Source organism: Balaenoptera ricei, chromosome 6 (assembly GCF_028023285.1).
Source record: "Balaenoptera ricei isolate mBalRic1 chromosome 6, mBalRic1.hap2, whole genome shotgun sequence".
NCBI classification, from domain to species: Eukaryota; Metazoa; Chordata; class Mammalia; order Artiodactyla; family Balaenopteridae; genus Balaenoptera; species Balaenoptera ricei.
The window spans coordinates 58,022,519-58,043,425 of record NC_082644.1 but is presented as its reverse complement, the minus strand read 5'-3'; the positions used below and the strand labels follow the sequence as shown (position 1 = coordinate 58,043,425).

At 42.4% G+C, this 20,907-nt stretch overlaps 1 protein-coding gene across 2 annotated transcripts in view; it reads right to left on the bottom strand.

Annotated features, from left to right (window-relative positions):
* TTC39B (tetratricopeptide repeat domain 39B) overlaps positions 1-6,218 on the bottom strand; it is a 138,530-nt gene extending 132,312 nt beyond the window's left edge. For both annotated transcript variants that reach the window (XM_059924695.1, XM_059924699.1), the window contains exon 1: positions 5,952-6,218. In XM_059924695.1, the coding sequence (XP_059780678.1) occupies positions 5,952-5,993 (42 nt within the window). In that variant the 5' untranslated portion in view covers positions 5,994-6,218. The remainder of the gene's footprint in view (positions 1-5,951) is intronic.
* Positions 6,219-20,907: the final 14,689 nt, after the last annotated feature.

Below are 20,907 nucleotides of genomic sequence, written 5' to 3'. Positions count from 1 at the left end.
CACCTGCAGGACCAATTTACAAACATCCTTTCCTAACCTTGTCCAGATTCATCCACTCATAAGCAAACGGCCGTGCTCCCTCAGTAAGGAAAGTCACAGTGAGCCAAGCAGGTGAGTTGATTCTGCATGAGGTCCTTCCCCACCCTCAACACCCACCGGAAGGCTGAATCCTACCCAGTTCTCTTCTTAGGTAACAGCACCACCAGCCAGCCAAGAATCATCTCTTACTGGCTCCTCCCTTCCCCCCATTCCACTGCCCCTCCAACTGGGGAACAGGCCACCAGGCCAATTCCTCCTCCAAGTTCTCCCTGAGAAGTCCCTCCTCTCTCCAACCCCATGACCTCTGCTCCACTCCAGTCCTCATCACCTCCCATTCTGAACTGTCGCAGCAGCCTCTTGCCCTTCCTGCCACCACCTCCAGTCTGGCTGCACCAACTTCACCAGACTTAGCTTCCTAAAATAAATAATTGTATCACTCTTGCCTAGTTAAAAAGCCCTCTGGGTCCCCATTTTTTAGGAGATCGCAGCCCTCCAAGGCACTCCTCCCCATATGCTGAGCACCCTGCTGACCCCAGGGTGTGCTCTCATCCCCCCCATCTCAACTTCCACCCACGCCTCTGCCTTATCGCACTTGCTCCACCTAGCACACCCTTCAAGATCCAGTTCAGGGAGCCGGATTCTTCCAGCTCCATTCTTCTTCCTCAAAATTGCTTTGCCTATTCGGGCTCTTTTGTGTTTCCATACGAATTTTAAAAGTTTTTGTTCTAGTTCTGTGAAACATGCCATTGGTAATTTGATAGGGATTGCATTGAATCTGTAGATGGCCTTGGGTAGTATGGTCATTTTAATAATATTGATTCTTCCAATCCAAGAACACAGTATGCATTTCCATCTGTTTGTGTAATCTTGGATTTCTTTCATCAGCATCTTATAGTTTTCAGAGTACAGGTCTTTTGCCTTCTCAGGTAGGTTTATTCCTATGTATTTTATTCTTTTTGATGCGATGGTAAATAGGATTGTTTCTTTTATATACATACTACTATATATAAAATAGATGACCAACAAGGGCCTCCTGTATAGCACAGGCAGCTATACTCAATATCTTGCAATAAGCTAAAATGGAAAAGAATCTAAAAAAGAAATATATATATATATATATACACATACATCTGAATCACTTTGCTATACACCTGAAACTAACACAACATTGTAAATCAACTATATTTCAATTAAAAAAATTTTTTTAAAGACCCAATTCAAATACCACCTCTTCTTTAAGGTCTTTGCCAGCCGCTAAACGAGGGCAACCAACCATTCCTGTTTGCACCTGTTGTCCTGGAGTAATTACTGAAAGCAGCACACTGACTTCCCCAGGGCCCTGCTGAGGATGATAAATTATATGGCCCTCCTACCTAAAATCTACCCTGACCCAAAGACAGCGCTCGTTACTTGTGTAACTGTGTCTTTTGCTAGAGCGTGTGTTCCTCAAGAGCAATCAAGCCATCTTATCTCAGTATGGACTTCCAGCACCTGAAGACTGCCGGCACCTGGGGAGGCGCTCAATGAACACTGATGGAATGAAAGAATGAATCTGATCCGAAGAAAACTGTAGCAATCAGTTTTATCTAAACTTCATCTAAAATGCCAGTGGGGAAATTTTCTAAATCAGAATTAGATCGAAAAAATCCTGGGCCAAAAATTCAGGCCATGAAAGCATCTGTCACATAAACCATTTCTTTCCCTAATCCAGTGTTTCTCAACTTTTTTTCAATATTGTCCCCCTGCCCCAGGAGCCTTTTTAGACATTTTTTTCCTAACCACATCCCCCATGAAATGTTAATAGCACAGAGATATATCTGTACTTTATACATAAAAGAGCAAGTATAAAATTTATTCTTCTCATATAATAATGGGTTCAGAATGGCAATAAAATGTTAAGTCACATTTTAAAATTTAAAGCTATTAACATTAAACTTTGTATTTGCTGAGTAACTTTTAATGTAATTTTAATGTAAAAATGTGATGTATCAAATTACATATAAAAATTGCCAATTTCTACGTAATAATAGCAACGTAACCAAATTTTTCAAAGACTTTCAAAACTGCTATTTTTCCAGAAAAGGTAAAACAATTGAAAAAAAAATCTTAAAAGTTATTTTTCATGAACTTAACTCTTGTTTTATATGAGAAAATAATTTTTAACTTATCCAGCTGCTACATATTCATTCAGATATCATCAATAGTTTCTCTTTTCAATACTTGGCATAGTTATTAGTGGGTTGAATAATTCTAATAGGATTAAAGAATAAAATACAAAGTACTTTTATTTAATTTTCAAATCCCAAGTCACACACAAAGCAGTGTGGGTCAAACATAAGCCCTTAACATCCACAAGGCAGCCAAAGGCAGCCCTAATGGATAAGGAAGTCACCAACAGAGATATGACTTCAGGATCAAGCTATTGATGGACAGAAAGTTCTCCAGTCATAGCCATCTATTTGCCATAGGTTTGCAGTAGTGACCCTGCATACATTCTGTATATCTTCCATGAACTCAATGTCAATGTTTCTTGTGTAATACCCAAGAAAAAACAATGAGAGAAATTTAAATGTTAAGAAGTAAGATTTTGCCCACCAAGCTTTGAAGGGCCACAAACCACTGGAACATCTGAGAAGTTTCTGCCTCCCTCCAGAACCAATTTTTGCTGCCCCTGAGGTTGCAAGCCCTAACCTCTGTGTTCCCACGTTTATCCTCCTAGCACCTAGAGAAAAAAATTTAAAAAAACAAAAAACACCAGTTTACCTAAGAAAACACCCCATCCCACAACTATCATAAGGTCCCCTCTACTACCATCATCTCCTTGGGTACTTTGAAAGAAAAGGGATTCCCATACTATTAGCCTTTCTCCCAAACAAAGGAGCCCCCCACCTCTAAAAGTGTAGACTTTTAGAGCTGGAAGAACACTCAGGGCTCATGGAGACCCTCCATCTTCAGATGAGGAAACTTAAAAGAGCCCTAAGAGGTTGAGAGACTGGCTCAATCAAGGTCACTATATTGTTATAGACAGAGACCTTGTCAGCCTGGGTCACTGTTGTATCTCTAAGCTAGGACCAGGCTTGGCACATAACACAGTCAGATGTTTGCACACTTAATGAATGAATGGCTATTGGGCAAATTAGTGACAGAGCTGAGAACCCAGTTCACCTAATTCCTAACCTACTACTTTTCCAACTACACCAATTTGTCCCTTTTTACTTCCCTAGAATATCAAATAGTGGCCTCAAAGACTATCAAATTTATATTAAGTGTTTGAAAAGCTTCCCAGCTCTTCTAGTTTCACACATCCAGGAAGTTGAAGAGCAGGGTCTTGTGCACTTGTGGTAGAGTGCTTCAGCCCACTGAAAGTGAGGGGCTTTCCACAAATAAGTCAAGGGTACCCGGTTGACAATGCATCACTTCTTACTTGCTTACCCTGCCTTGATCTCTTTTCTAGAGTTCTTGTTCACGTGCCATTATCTCCTTACCCAGACTGAGAACCGTAGAGAGCCAAAACTGCCTTCCGTTTCTAAGGCACCTACTAAGTTTAAGCACGAAGCAAATGTTCAATAAATGTTTGCAAAATTTATTCCAATGGAAATGGTGCACCATGAGGGACAAAAGTGGATTTGGCATGAACAAAGAAATTCTGTTTGTACTTTGCTCATTTCCTAGGACCAGTAGAGTACCTAACATGTAACGGCAGCCTAACAGTTACTGAATTTTAAAAAACAAATGAAAGATATGGCAAAAACTGAGAAGTTATTAAGCATAGTCTTCATTCATTCAATAAATTCACATTGAATTTATTCATTCAATAAATATGTATTACCAAGTATCTGTGTGCCAGGCTCTCTGCTGCTCTGAAACCTAATTTCCCCCACAGAGCTAGAGCCCTCCTCCCTAGCAAACGCATGGCATTAGGTTCACCTTGCAGGCTGTGGGCACAGCTACGGTAGCCATGTCTCAATATGCCCAAGACAGTCCCAGTTTACACCTATTGTCCAAGTGTTCTCTCCCAACAATGCCCTGGTCTAGACAATTATATCACCCTAAGTGTAGCAAATCTTTTTCAACAAGAAGCCCAGAGATTCAAAAATTTCACTCCACATTTACTAGCTACTCCCAGTCCCTTTTTTTTTTTTTGGCTGTGCCATGCAGCATGTGGGATCTTAGTTCCCCAACCAGGGATCAAACCCATGCCCCCTGCAGTGGAAGGGCAGAGTTCTAACCACTGGACTGCCAGGGAATTCCCTACTCCCAGTCTTGTTTCCTTATTTCTAATACAGGCATAACACATTAAACTAAATGGTTATATAAATAGAAAAGTGGCTGGGGACAAGGCTGGGACATCAGATTGAGACTACACTGTAGAGAGCCTTGCATGCCAAGAACACGGATACATAATTTAATATAGAGCAGGGAGCGATAAAAACCTTGAACGGAGAAAGTGAATGTATAGTCAAAGCACCATGAAAGTGTTATGACGTTGATTACAGAAAAGCTCTAAGACAGGAGGAATGAAAAAAGCTGGCTCCAGGTCATACCAAAAAGACAGCCTAAAGCTGTAAATAAAGAAAGGTTTTCACAGATGAAAACGGCAACAAATATGCTATTTCATCATTTGTCTTTAAGTGTAATTTAAAAGTTTCAACAACAGATGCAGCTATGCAAGCTCTAGTTCATTGATCTGTGGTGCTGATACCCTCCTTGGAAGGCACAGGCTGTAAGGAAGCTTCTGGACAGTCCGGCTTGCCCTCCTGTCGGCCAGTCGTGTAAAGGAGCTGGAGTTCTGTGTTTGTTTTATTTGAAGGGCTACATTTCAAACATAGTATTCGTTGTCAAAAGAGTTTCCCGACACTGAAAGAGATGGGCAGGAAGCTTAACCCGCCAACTCCAGATCTTCCACTATTGCATTATTTGAAACTAAGCTTCCTCAGGCAGCGACTTGTAAAATTCAAGTCAGGTAAAATGGCAGCAGCAGCCGCTGTGGGTGCTGCTGCTGCGGCCGCCGCCGCTGGCCTCAACTTCAAGCGCCCGGAGAGCGCGTCTCTCCGGAGCTGCCAACCGCTCAAAGGAACAGTCGATAAATCAACAGGTCCTGCTCGCCCGCCCGAGGGTGCTCAGACCCGGGCGCGCCAGCCACAGGAGGAAGTGGCTAATTATTTAAAGACAGTGGAGACCACTGGAGGTCGGAGTCGGTTCTCCAAGCGCCTTCCCTCCGTCCACCACCCACACTGGGAACCTGCTGGGAAAAGGCCCGGGCCCCGTACACAGAGGGGAAAGCACCAATTCCTGGGCTGCTGCCCCAGGTCCCTAGCCCTCCAGCCCCTGGGCAGCCCTGCACTGCCCGCGGGTGCAGACACCCCGAGGGCTCCTTTTTCCTCCGGCTGTCCCCCTCCTCTCATCGATTGCAAGCCTTTCTGTTCTGCCACCGGAAACTTCCATAGAAGGTGAGATTCCCAGGTCAAGAGACGATTCTACAAACTCTAAAGGGCCAATGTCGGGACTTCTGAGTCAGACCTCATAACGCCTAGGCGTCCCTGGTGAGGCTCAGTACTGCTCTGTACTGCGGGTCCTGCGCTCCCCCGCGTTCGCACCCATCCACCCGCTGGCCGGACGTGGTGTCCTCCGATCCGCAAGAGCCCACGGTGCCGGCGCCCGCAACTTGAGCAGCGCCTCCGCTCCGAGAGCCGCAGAGACCCTCCTCGCTCCAGCGAGGACAGACCTCCCAAAGCCTGGTGTCCCCAGCCGCAACCCCTGTCCCTTCCTCCAGGCGGGAGGCTGCAGGTCCCAGACAGGGAACCAAGGGGGCGGGACCTTGGCCGTCCCTGCCGGACTCGCTCAACCCTGCCGAGCTCGCTCATTCCTCCCGGGCTCCAGGGGCAGTGCCCACACTCCCCACCGGCCAGTACCTCGTCCGCTTCCAACTCTGCTCCGTTGCCTACGAGCGCCATGTTCCTCCTCCGGCTGCCGCCGCCCAGAAACCAAACAGGGAGCTCAGAGCCAACTCAGTTTCTCGGCTCCGGGCTCAGCCCAGCGCCAGCAAGGGAGGAAGAGGATGGCCCCGCGCTCCCGCCGGGTCCCGGGCGGGGCCAGCGCGCAGCTGAGCGTGTGCTTTCCCCGCCCCCGGCGCCCGCACACCAGACGAGCATCCATTTCCCGAGCCGGCGCCGGGTGGCGGGCCTCTACACAAGCTCCGCCCCCTGCAGGCCTCGCCCCGCCCTCTACGCGGCTCTGACTAGAGCAGCCAATCAGATTCCCCAAAGCTCTTCCGCCTCCAGACGGCATCCACTTAGGATCCACATAGGCGGGGTCATTCCGTAGGCGGGGTCACCTCGTGGGCGGAGTCACTGGCGAACTTCGCTGGTCTGGCCCGCCCTCTGGGAAGGCACCTGAGAGTACCAGCTTCCAGTACTCTGTGAGGAGGCTAGTCCTCGCCTGGAGCCAAGAGAGCGCTGGGTTAACGAGGCCAACCAAGGTCAAAGCCACCTATCCCTGATGCCCCTTTGAACCGTCCACCTGGTCCCTGGGCCTGTGCCAGTCCCCTTCCCTCGCCAGGTGCGCACTGCATCTCGCAAATGGTGAGGCCAGAGAGCAGCCTTGAGTCAAGGTCACAAGTCACCCAAAGGTCTCTGTCATTCCACCTGCCCAGACACTAAGTCAGGGACATCATCTTCAGATACAGGAATGCTGTGTTTGCTTCTGTGTATTTTTGAAAAAAACAGAAAAACCACAGGACATATATTTATACAACTTAGAGCTCCTCTACCCCTCCTCCCAATATCCTGTCACGATGACCCATTTTGTAACCCCAAACATAAGTGCATAACTCGTGCTTGAACTGTAAGATCCATGAGGGTGGGGATGCTGTTTGTCTTCTTCAAAACTGTATCCCCAGCACCTAGAACAGTGCCTTACACGTAGTAGATGCTCAACAAATATTTGTTGGCTTCGTTTAGAAATTGATTCCTGCGTCTAACATGTAAGGTAATTGAACTATCCAACTGAAAAATTATAAGCTACATTTTTTAGGGTATTTGGGGGGGGGGGTTGGTCAGCTTTATTTTACATACGATAAAATTCACCAAGTTTAAGTTTGTAATTTGATAACAGATGCTCACAAAACACCATTCCAATCATGAAAACACATCCAAAAAGTTCCCTGTGCCTCTTTGCTGTCAATTTCCTTCCCCCACTCCCTGGCCTCTGGCAACCACTGATCTGCTTTCTGTCACTCTCATTTTGCCTTTTCTAGAATTTCATATAAATTCAATCACAGAGCACATGGTCTTTTGTGTCTGGCTCATGAAGGGCTATTTAATGGTCATCCAGTGACAATTATAAAAATTGCTAACATTTATTGAGTACTTATTATGTGCCAGGACTAGGCTGAGCCCCTTGCATAAATTATCTCCTTTACCCTTCATAACCCCATGAAGTAGGTGCTGTTAACTTACAGAGGAGTGAAATGAGGGTCAGAGAGTTTAAGTAACTTGTTTGAGATCAGACAGCTATTAAGGAAGTAGGGATGCCAGAGTCTGAACTTCAGCAACCTGACCTTAAGGCGTGGTGGTAACCATTGTTCTGCACTGCCTCCAGCCACCACCTTCCCTTTCTTTCTCCCTATTTGTTTCAGTAGATCAGCTGCCTGCACATGTCTATTACACATACTTTCAGTGAGTCACCTTAGCATCCTTGAAACTTGCTCTACAATTTTAATGAGTCACTATGTACCTTTATACTAGAAAAATAAAATGCCTTCTACCCCACAAACAACATGGAAAAAATGGATTAGATTATGGTGATGATTGCACAACTCTATGATTTACTACAAAGCCTTGAATTGTATAATTATAATGGGTGAGTTTTATGGTCATGTACATTATACTTCAATAATGCCACTTTTAAAAACAGGTTAACACATTCTTTCAGCACTCTTAGAATCACATATGTGGAGCTAGAAAGGACCTAGGGGTCATTTAAATCCAATACACCTGAAACTTTCCATTCCTCCCCCAACCTCCTGTTTATGCTTAGCTTTCTGAGGCTGGATTTCCTGTCTGGGTCCAGATTCCACTCTGTATTGCTCATGCATGATTCCGTTTTTTAAAGTTCTAAAATTTAGTTGGCTCCTAAATTAATATCACATTACTTGACATTAAACCATCCTGTGGTGGCTTCTTCCTCTCTTGTATGCTTTATTATTGTCTTTCAAATTTCAACTCCTCAAATTTTGAAGAGGTACAAAAGAACTTAGCTCTAATTAGTGGCATGATTATGTTATAGTGAGAATCAAGTTTAATTTTTCAGAAATCATTCTTTTTTTTTTTAATTTTTTTAAATTAATTATTTATTTTTGGCTGTGTTGGGTCTTCGTTTCTGTGCGAGGGCTTTCTCTAGTTGCGGCGAGCGGGGACCACTCTTCATCGCGGTGCGCGGGCCTCTCACTATCGCAGCCTCTCTCGTTGCGGAGCACAGGCTCCAGATGCGCAGGCTCAGCAGTTGTGGCTCACGGGCCTAGTTGCTCCGCGGCGTGTGGGATCTTCCCAGACCAGGGCTCGAACCCGTGTCCCCTGCATTGGCAGGGAGACTCTCAACCACTGCGCCACCAGGGAAGCCCCAGAAATCATTCTTATAGATAAAAGTTGGTAATTTTTGTAAAATCAGAGATCAAATCTGAAGCCCCGTATACTTTATTCTTTTTTTAATAACAATTAACTTTATTTATTTATTTATCTTGGGCTGCATTGGGTCTTCGTTGCTGCACGTGGTCTTTCTCTAGTTGCGGTGAGCAGGGGCTACTCTCCGTTGCGGTGCACAGGCTTCTCACTGCGGTGGCTTTTCTTGCTGCGGAGCACAGGCTCTAGGCACGCGGGCTTCAGTAGTCGTGGTGCGCGGGCTCAGTAGTTGTGGCGTACAGGCTTGGTTGCTCCACGGCATGTGGGATCTTCCCAGACCAGGGCTCGAACCCTGCATTGGCAGGCAGGTTCTTAACCACTGCGCCACCAGGGAAGTCCTGCCCGGTATACTTTTTCTTTTTTAACATATTTATTGGAGTATAATTGCTTTACAATAGTGTATTAGTTTCTGCTTTAAAACAAAGTGAATCAGCTATACATATACATATATCCCCATATCTCCTCCCTCTTGCGTCTCCTTCCCACACTCCCTATCCCACCCCTCTAGGTGGTCACAAAGCACCGAGCTGATCTCCCTGTGCTATGCGGCTGCTTCCCACTAGCTATCTATTTTACATTTGGTAGTGTATATATGTCCATGCCATTCTCTCACTTCGTCCCAGCTTACCCTTCCCCCTCCCCGGGTCCTCAAGTCCATCTTCTACGTCTGCATCTTTATTCCTGTCCTGCCCCTAGGTTCTTCAGACATTGTTTTTTTTTTAGATTCCACATATATGTGTTAGCATATGGTATTTGTTTTTCTCTTTCTGACCTACTTCACTCTGTATGACAGTCTCTAGGTCCATCCACCTCACTACAAATAACTCAATTTCGTTTCTTTTTATGGCTGAGTAATATTCCATTGCATATATGTACCACATCTTCTTTATCCATTTGTCTGTCAATGGGCATTTAGGTTGCTTCCATGACCTGGCTATTGTAAATAGAGCTGCAATGAACATTGTGGTAAATGATGCTTTTTGAATTATGGTTTTCTCAGGGTATATGCCTAGTAGTGGGATTGCTGGGTCATATGGTAGTTCTAGTTTCAGTTTTTTAAGGAACCTCCATACTGTTCTCCATAGTGGCTGTATCAACTTACATTCCCACCAACAGTGCAAGAGGGTTCCCTTTTCTCCACACTCTCTCCAGCATTTATTGTTTGTAGATTTTTTGATGGTGGCCATTCTGACTGGTGTGAGGTGATACCCCACTGCAGTTTTGATTTGCATTTGTCTAATGATTAGTGATGTTGAGCATCCTTTCATGTGTTTGTTAGCAATCCGTATTTCTTTGGAGAAATGCCTGTTTAGGTCTTCTGCCCATTTTTGGATTGGGTTTTTTGGTTTTTTTGATATTGAGCTGCATGAGCTGCTTGTAAATTTTGGAGATTAATCCTTTGTCAGTTGCTTCATTTGCAAATATTTTCTCCCATTCTGAGGGTTTTCTTTTCATCTTGTTTATGGTTTCCTTTGCTGTGCAAAAGCTTTTAAGTTTCATTAGGTCCCATTTGTTTATTTTTTGTTTTTATTTCCATTTCTCTAGGAGGTGCCGCCCTGTATACTTTAAATTCACCTCAATAGATAAGTACCATTCCTGTTTCTGAGGGAGCCAATTATGAACACTGAATAAATAAGTGTGTTCTAGCCACTGGAACATCTAATCAAATATGCTGTACTAATGGCAGATGCCAACTTCCCCTTCCCGCACATGTGTGATTTTACAAGATTATGAATCACAAATATAAAACACTTTTTTTCAAAGAATAATTAGAATGAATTCATTTTTGTAACAGAATTCCCCTTGCCAGTTTGCTGATAATTATGTACTCTAACAGTCAAGTGAGATTAGTCAAGTATTCCATTTCCCAAAAAAAACCTAGCATAGGGGTTCAGCAAAAGCAGTGTCTGAATTTTTTTCATTTTGAAGATACATCTACTGGGAGCTGTTTAGGTTTCAAATTAAATCTAATATTGCAGACAATCTAATCTTTAGTATTCCTAAACCTGTTACCCTTAGCAGATGTGAGGTTTTTTTTGTTGATACTTGATTCAAATAAAAATTGCCTTTTCATCATTTGTGTCATAGGAGAGAGAATGATTTTGCACTTAGAAATTAAAATTTTCAGGCGCTTGTATCATTGTAAGTCATGTATTTGTCAATGGCTTTGTCTCACATTCATATCTTAGCTCAACATGGGAACTTCCCCTTCTAAATTATCCCTCCCTCTCCATCACCTACTACCGTGTCTTCCTGCTACCTCTTAGCATTTATCACTATCTGAAAATATCTTGTTCATTTATCTGTTTACTTGCTTATGGTCTATCTCCCTCAACAACACCCTCACAGACACTGTACTGTAAGCTCCATGAGGGAAGGAACTTTGTGTTTTGTGTATACAGCAAAACCCCAGTGCCCAACACTAAATGGATATGTCATAAATGGTTATTGAGTGAATGAATGAAAGTATATAAAGTTCATAGTACACAGAACATTTTGTTTAGACCTTGAAATGCCAGTGCTTTAGCATAATGATTTTTTTAAAAACAGAGAAAACCAGTAATAATGAGGGAGATTAAAGAATGCAAATTACATGAAATCTGAAAAGTAAATAATGTTTTTCATAGGGTGATGTGGCAGGCATGACGACTATCTTTAATGCCTACTCATTTTTTTCAAAATTATACAAGAGCTAAGTACTTAGAGGCCCCTCAGTGACCTAAAGGAGATTAATTCAGGTCCCTGAGAGAGGCTTAAATGCTAGGGGAAAAAAACTCATCATTTAGTGGAGGCTGAAATTCTCCCTTAAGAATATCCCTGCTCTAGGCATTTGGAGCTGGGTAAACACTCATTTTGCCCTGTTTATCAGTTGTTCACTTTTTCACACACACATATACCTATAATCTTTCCAATCACCTTCCTATTTATTTTCACTATATCTCTTTAAGTTAGATTAATCTCATATTTTTCAGTTGAGGAGAGACCCACAGAAGAGAAAAGCAGAACAGAGACTAATCGCGGCAATATGAAACCTCAGAGTGCAGCGTTGAGGATTTAAAAACAAGAATAAATAAGGAATCTGTGGCAGAGGTGCTCTTTGCCACCTGCTGTTTGTTCTCCCCTTGTTCTATTGGTAAGAGAACCTGATTTTATATAAGGCAGCAAGGTGTCCAGCTAAAAGACAGCATTTTCAAGAACTCCTTTACAACTAGGAATAGGCAATGTAACTAAATTCCAGTCAATGAAATATATTATATTTGACTTCCAGGAAGGCTATTTAAAGGGAAATGACTGAATAAAGGCATGTGGCACTTTTGCCCTTCTACCTCTCCTCCTTCCAACATCCTGGAACAGATGTGATGGTTGGAGCTCCTGCTGCCCTTTTGGACCATGAAGTAATACCTCGAGAATGGAAGCCATAAACTAGAATAGTGGGACAAAAAGACAGAAAGAGTCTGGATTCCTGATGACTGTGGAGCTACCACACAAGTACTTGACCAGCAACCTCCAAATTTCTATTATTCTCAATTACTATTAATTATATTAATTTCCATTACTATCTTGTTTAAGTCACCATTATACTGAGTTTTCTGTTAGATGCAAACAATCTTAAATGTGTATGTATAAGTATCTAATTCGAGGTGTTATTAGATGTGCTGGGTTCCCATATACCTTCCCACTGATTTCAGCTGAAGCATTTGGAACTTCTAATCCAGCGTTGGATTGGAGTAGCCTACTTAGAGCAGTTTTGCAGCCCATGCACACCTTCTTTCCTGAAGACACCTCCTTCAAGTCCTCTTTCTCGGGTTTCTGTTGTGCCTTCTTTTCTGGCATGTTTCCTCTTACATTGCTAGAATCCATTATTGTCCTACAATCCAAATATTCTTCACATTCTGAATAATACTAGCATCTTTTTTATGACAAAAAAATTGTATTTCATGCACAGTTTTAGTAAACCAATAATTATCTTTGGCCATCTTTGGCAATTCTATTCTCATAGCCACTTATAGGCCTAGTACTTACAACACTTCTGACTGAGCACTTTGGATTTATATTAGGCAATTCCTACACTCACCGAGAAGAGTCAGATACAGACCTCCTCCCTAAGACCTACACATAGTAACATCTATATTCTAAAATCAGTTTTGACTCAGCACTACAATGTAGCTCTACGTGTCTCTAAAGCAATGGCTCTCAAACTTGAGTATGCATCAGAATCACTCGGAGGGCTTGCTGAAACACAGATTGCTGGCTCCAATCCCCAGAGTTTCTGATTAGACAGGTCTGGGGTGGGGTCCACTTGTTGCTGCAGCTGCTACTGCTAATTCAAGAACCAGGCCTTAAGAATTGCTGCTCTAAACCGTGGAGAGCAACTTGAGCTCCCCGGGCGCAAGCAGCCTACCTGGCAGATATAGCCCACCCTCTAAGGGATCAAGATGAAAAACTAGTAGAGCGCTTTTGTGCTGCTACTTAGTACACAAAGACTAACATTAACATTCCATCTAAAGGAAACTCTGTGACCATTTTCTCCTTGATATTCTTTCAACAATGAGGAAAACAATCTAAGTGGTGAAAATATAGCTTTATTTTCATATGATTCAATAAAACCATATTCATTTCATTTTCATCAATTTTTCCTTTTGTTCAATTGACCGACGTGAAAAAGAGGTAGGTCCTCACTGCTCCAAGTGAGCCTGATTCCCACGCAGATACTGGACCATCAGTAATTAAGCCTCATCTCTTAGCTCCTTGAGACCCTGATTTGTGATCTTTGAAGAATCCACTTCAATTCTTTCAGCTTCTTTTGTGGGTGTCAAATATAGAATGAGGGATAAAAGTACATGACTTTCCATATCCACAAGACTACAACCCTGGAATTTAGTTGGAGTGAAGGAAGCTCTCCTTGACTCACAGTTATGACAGAGAGCGGAATGTGGTGACTGGAAGCAGCCACGTAGGTGATTTTACATGTTCCCAAGTTACCAGGTATCTCAAGTAATTTCCCCCAAAGTGCCATACTAGCTAATATGCTAGGGGGGGAAAAAAGATTTTTAAGGGGAAATAATTTACACTATTCTCTATACTTTATACTATCTATATACTTTCATGGCTTTTTGATGTTTCTAGCTGACTTGGAATTTCCCATTGATTTCTAGAAATATATATAAACATTGAAAGTAGGCTCCAGGGTGATGGGCCTCAGGTGCAGTTTGAGAGCCTCTGACACTGCTTAGCAGTTATGTCTGGGCTCAGAGGCAGCATAGTATTATTTCTGCACGTCTGAACTGTTTTATTGCCTCCCAAGCACCTTCACCGTGAGGTGGGCAGGGCTTACATCTTAACAGATGAGAAAACTGAGGTTCTGAGATGTTAGACGACCTGCCCGAAATCATTACTGAGTGGGGATCAGCCACATGTTAAGGCCCTTTTCTGTTTATATCCTTTATAAAGGATATAACTGTGGCCTGGAGGCTGTTTTTTGGAGAGGCTAGGAAAGGCTTAAATACCCCAAAATCTGCCTCAGTACAACAAACATACCCCAGAAACTGGTGAGCCCACCAACCACTCACCCACACCCCACAACCCACCCCCGACACTGCCGGCTGTTTGTTTTGTCATTATCAGACAATTCCAAAGCCTTTGGAGACATAGACACTTGGTGAACTCAAAATCTGCACTTCATGCAGAAGGGATCTATAAAAATCATAAATGCCAAACTGTGAAGAATGGCGACACAAGTCCAGAGAAGTACCTCCTGCAGGTAACAACCTTCAACCACAAAAAACCTACCTGAAGGCACTGAAGAGAGACCCAAAAAAGGTATATTCTGAAGGCTGCTGGGCTCTCATACTCGAGAAAGAAAGAACTTACTCTGTGGCTTACTTGTTTTTTATGGCATTAGCCTGAGGAGGGCCTGTGTGATTTCATTGGTTCAAAGAACCTGAGGACAGAGTTCAGGGCAAACACAGCAGCTGGAAATTGAGAGGAGATATCCAGGAAATGGGGATGGGGTCTAACTCCTGGGACTATAAACTCCTGTCCAAATCTCTGGCTGACCCTTGACCCATACACCTGTGAGGCCAACTCCAAGCAGCCCCAGATAAGTTTAAAAGAACTGAACTGAAATCTCAGCAGCCACTCACACTAGGGGAGTGTTTATTGTTTGTGTTTAGCCAAATTAACTGATTTAAAAAATAATCAGTCAATACTGTTCAGAGGATCTAAAAGAATCCAGTTCAAACTCCGGTGTATTTGATTCCAAAGCGATCTTTCTAGCTGCTTCCTAGCTATTTAAGTAATCTCCTTTCAAGCACTGTAGGTGGGAATGGGAAAATTAGCACATCTTCCTTGAAAAGTTTGGCAATGACGATCCAGAGTTTAAAACCCCACAGCTGGAAATTTATCCTATAGATATACTCACATATATGTAAAACTGCTAACGCACAAGGTTACTCGCTGTGGCAATATCTGTAATAATATAAGCTTGACTTCTATCTAACTATCCATCAACAGAGAACTGGCTAAATGCCTTGTGACACTTCCAAATAATGGAGTATTCTTCAGCCTTAAAAAATAAAATACATAAAAATGAGGAACCCCTTTAAGGGCTGATATTGAATCATCTCCAACATATATTATTAAGCGAAATAAGCAAGGCACAAAGCAGTATTCATTGTTCTCCAATATCCCTTCACACTTCTTCCAAAATTTTTAGCCAGATACTTCCTCATCTGGAATCGACTACCTTTTCCAGTGTCCCTTGCAGCTGGGTGTGGCCATGGGATTGAGGTCTCCTCAATGAGGTTTGAGCAAAACTCTTATGTGGCAGATTCCAGGACGCTTCCTTAGACACAGGTATTCTGTGACCTTTGCCCTTTGTCTTCATTGGACACATCCTTCATTGGATACACTCCATCCTGCTGTAGAACATAGATTCTCTCATCTTGGTTCATGATTGAGCTGGAAGAAACCTGAATGCTTCTTGGAGTTCCAGCAAGTACCAGCTCTGGATCACATACACTTGGAATTTTACATGAGAGAGAAACTTCCATCTTGTTAAAAATCACAGTTAGTTTGGGTCTTGAGTTATTTGAAGTTGAATCTAATCCTAACTCTTACACAGGTATAAACACTGCAAGGATTTTGCCAGATCTGGCTAATTTGCCCTCCAGAAAGACTGTGCCAATTTGCACTGCAACGAGTACTATATGAATGGGTAGAGAGCTCTTTTTGCTACACTGTGCTGCCTCCCAGATGCCAGCTGCCGGATGCCAGCTGCCGGATGCCTGATGGATCCAGAGACAGGTAGAAAGGACCCACAAATGTGACCTGGACACCAGGACAGGCAGAAGTACCAATGCCAACAAGAAGGAACTTCAGAAATTGAAGCTTCCCTTACTGACACTGGTTTCAACTAACCAGCCTCTCTTGTTCTTCTCACTTTCTTCAGGTTCTAGAGCTTTGGTCTCTTCTATTCTGAGTCCCCTCCAATACCAGCCCCAGACCTGTTTCCTGGTGGGAAACCAAGAATTTGGATGCCTGCCCCTCAAATAGGGAAAGAAAGGGCAGCAGGCTTCACCCAGTGTCCGCGTCTCCTGCCTGCTGAATGCGGCACCGGCCAGCAGAGTGGGTTGTGCTGATCCACAGCCCTGACTGATAATATCAAACAAGCAGGAAATACGAAGATATGATGAGGAAGCTATTTAATTCTCTTTCCCGCTGTCCCTTCTGGTCATGCTATTTTCTGCTCCTGGGTAGAATCTTAGGTAGGTGCCATAGCTTTTGACATCACTCGGGGATATTCTAGAGTCTAGCCCAGCCTAATAATCATAAGAAGCCAAGTATCATTCAATTTAAAATTCCCCCCCACCCCATTTCAAGCTTCTGTAGAGGGAAAAGAGAAGACAGACTGTTTCTTTCCTCTTTCTCACTCTTCCTCCTCACCTCCATCACTAGCTACAATTTTGGGATCCTCATAGGACAGAGATGTTGGAGGGTACATACTTGTAATGAGTAGAAGGTCCCAGAGATCTAATGCACAGTATAATGAATATTGACAACCATACTATATTATAATCATTAGACTTGCTAAGAGACTAGAACTAATTAATTACTCCAACCACTAAAAAGGAGTGACAATTATGTAACATGATAAAGGTGCTAATTATCAATTGCTACAATGGCAATCATATTGCAATATATAAATGTATCAAATTAACCTGTTGTACACCTTAAATTTACACAATGTTTTATGTCAAATACGTTTCAAGTCAAAACAAAAATAAATAAAAATTTTAAATGTGGTGACCCTCCAAGGTTGGAATGACAGAGATAAAGGGCACAAGAGCTCTCACTTGACTGCTACTGGTGCCCTCTTTGTGGGACAGATGACAAACGTTGATTCTTCCTGTCACAAAAGACTTTTGAGGGTTGTTTGGAGATTTCTGCAGGTGTGGATTTTAACCTCCCTCATCCCCAGTGCTTCCCAGAGAAAAATGCTTCTTTGGCAAGGGGGGGATCCTTCACTCCCGCCATGTGTTCCCGGAGAATGTCTGAAGATCCTGTTAAAGACAACGTACACTCAGCTCTATCTGTGAGCGTCTCATCTAATGGTGTACAAGAAACACACACGTGTCCCCGACATCAGAGGACATGCAACTTGCCTCTAAGGAAGCCCTTCCTTCCGGCTAAGTCCACAACCAGGCTTTACATACACCTCCCCCAGCATAGGCAGACACCAATCCCTCTGCCCTAAAGCTCTGGTGGATGACTATCAAGTTTTCTGAGTGGTTTTATTGAAAGCTCCTTTGCTTGAATAGAAGGGAAGGAACAGCCCCCATCCCACTCTCCTCTTCCCCCAGGGTGGGGTAGAAGGAGAACTTGCAGAGGACACCACAGTTCTCTCTCCTAGAATCAGCTTTACTCTTATTATTCCAATGACCTCTCAGGAATTCTTAGCATTCTCTTGCATCACCTCGAAGTGGATAATAATCCAAGGTCACAAAGCAGGTTTGGGAACTCACTCTCTTTGCATGTGCTACAACAGATGGCCTAGTCCCTGCCTTGCGAGGGTCCTTGGCACACTTTGTTTTATTTTTAAGCCTTTGGGTCTTCAAACAGTTAACACTGTTTGCCTCCAGGGAGAGAAACTGTCTGTTGGCGAACACAGGAGTGGGCAGAAGAATTTTCAGAATACACTAAAGAGATATGCTGCAAAAAACGTCTCTGCCGTTTTTCTGGTAGACTGCCTCTTCGTTTTAAATACCCAAACGTCCTAGAATATATACTTCTCAAGACGTTTTTCAGCCAACGTTTACATAAGAAAAAAATTATATTAACATTCCCCAAATACTTTTCAGGAAAAGTCTTATGTTATAGTCCAAAACCAATTGGTAGAATATTAGAATCTCACTTAAATAGTTTTGAAAAGTGTACTGAGTGTCAGCACCAGGTTTCTGCCTCAAAGATGGTGCTGACGCAGAGACACGACCGCCTGCAAAACAAATATTGTTTATAACCATATTAGTTGTTTGGTGACACGGAGCATTTTTTATCCTAGCAAAACTGTTTAACAGTGTTTTGATTATATTTTAGGAAATTTAGGGGGCTTAGGGTCGATATTTAATGCGTTATAATTTTTCTTATTTAATATTTTACTTACTAGAGCAATGTTTCATAATCCTGCCTAAAGAGCATAAGGCTCTCTGTAATTTTTCTTTGACCGACAATTTACTAATGGCTGGTCCCAGTTAGATATCTGCTTGTAAATGACTGATAATTGCAAACAATTTCCGTCCAGTAGAAAAGTTTTCCCCAAAGTTTTATTGCCCTGAATTACATTAACCAGTTTTGCATCCGCTTATCAACCTCATTTTATATTCTTTCTTTCAATGACTATAGATACATATGTTTCTCCTATGCTCCTTTGAACCAGTGTTACGTTCCTACTGGTTTCATTATTAATGAATTAAGTATGTTTTTAAACATGTGCTCACAGTATGTTTGTATTAGAGTCATGTTTTTAGCTTTCTGAAAATTCTAAAATGATAATTCAAATGTTGAATGAAGAAATTTTAGAACCACGATCATATCATTCCATTTACATGAAATGATGTGTGTACGTGTATATGAAAAATAAAGAAATATTTGAAATAATTTTTACCAAGATAGTTAACGTTAGGGGTTTTGAAACCGAGGGTAATCATCAGTTAGACCCATTAAATCTGGAACCTGCCTTCACTGATCACGCTTGCTTTAACTGTTGCTACAAAAACTTTCATGTCCTCCAAGCAGCATGTAGCCTAGACTATAACGTGTTTGCCTGAGTTGTTTTTTTGTTTTGTTTTGTTTTTTTTCTTTTTTTAGGAATTTGGAGTCAGCTGTGTCCAGTTCAAGCTCAAGCCAGTTAAGAATGGTTAGGACCACCGACCCTCCACCTAGGTGTATGCCAGTGATCTTTTGACATCAGAGGACCAAAAACTTTACCCTCAGAAAGTGCGAACCCACCATTTTCTGATCACGGGTCCAGTGGGGAAGCCTGCAGGTGTTACGCCTGCGCAGAACGACAATTACCGGAACTTTTTATTTTCAATCATTCTTCCGCAGGCTCCCCTCGCCTCAGGCAACCCTGCTTCTTTATCCCAAAAATACCCCGAGCCCCTTGCCTTAGGAGAGATGGATCTGAGAATTGTGCTCCTATCTCGTCGCCTGGTTGCCTGGAGAATAAACCCTTTCTCTGCGGCAAACGTTGGCATCTCAGCGTTTGGCTTGCTGCGCATCAGGAAAAACAGGCCTGGGTTCAACAACGTTTTTCTCTGAGAGGTGGGTAGAGTGTTTTTCACTTTCTTCTAAATACATTCCTTTACTGTTTACATTACTTTACAATGGACTTGCACCACTTTTTAAATTAGGGGGAAAATAATACAGTTTATTCTCATTGTTCATGGTAATAATGTTCTATAAAGTTGCCGCAAATACTGAATTAGCAAATACTGAGCCCTTGCTAATAGGGGAAATACAGGGTTAGTTTCCGGCAAGCTTCTGGTCACAAAATTTTTGTCAGCTGATCAGTGTACGTACCCTTGTTTTATGTGTGTTTCTGTTTAAAAACATTTATATAATATATATTATTGACTCACTAACACTGAATTCACAGACAACAGCACTATAACTTATGCCTGAACAAAGCTTATCTATACACTTAGACACATCAGCACTGTGCTTGAGGGCCAGTTTAAGCAACAGATTCACCAACAAACAACAAAAAGCACAAAAATGCAACAACAACAAAAAATGGCACTAAATAGACTACGAAAACGACACTGGTTTTCAGCATGACAGTGAAATGAGAAAGCAGAGTATTGCCTCATTTAACCTCAGTTGGGAACGTGAGTATTGGCTGACTCAAATTTTTCACTGCTTTGTACATTATAATTTAGAACATATAATGTTAAAGTTCTATAAATTATAATTTTAGAATGTCAGAAAGCTAAAACATGACTCTAATACATATCATGAGCACACACTAAAAATCTATTTAATTCATTAGTAAGGGAACAAGCACAATAGTAATGCTGGTTCAAGGGAGCATAGGAAAGACCTTGAAAGTGCCACCAGTATTGACTTGGGGGTTACAAATAAATTTTAGCAAGTTGGTGAATTCAAAATGCTGAATCCACAAATAATGAGGATAGACTATATAGCTATTTTTTACCATTTGAAACTATAATACAAAAGAATTTCTTAAATCGTCTATGTAAGTTTTGCCTCACCTGCTAGACTCTGAGCTCTAGAAGACAGGGATGATTTCTCATTCATAACGAAATACTCAACAGCTAGCTAAGTGCCTATAGTATGTGTTTAATGTTCTTTTCTCACCACCACCCACTTCTCTGAATGACAAACTACAGAGCACACACAAAAATTTATTCTCAGTTCTGTAAAGAAGTTCTGCTGTTTAGAAATCATCTCTCATTGTTTTTAGCCACCCAGCATCTAAAACTCTGTGGTGAGAGAACTCCCACCTAAGGCAAAGTTTACCTCCCTCTTGAAAAGCTGAAAATGCCAGACTTTCTTCCACAGCCTCCTTTGTAGCTAGAATGCAAGTTATGACCTAGGGTCCACCAATCACAGGAGCCCAACTCAGGTGCTGAATTCAAAGCTTGTACGTGAACCAGCAGGTATCCTGCAG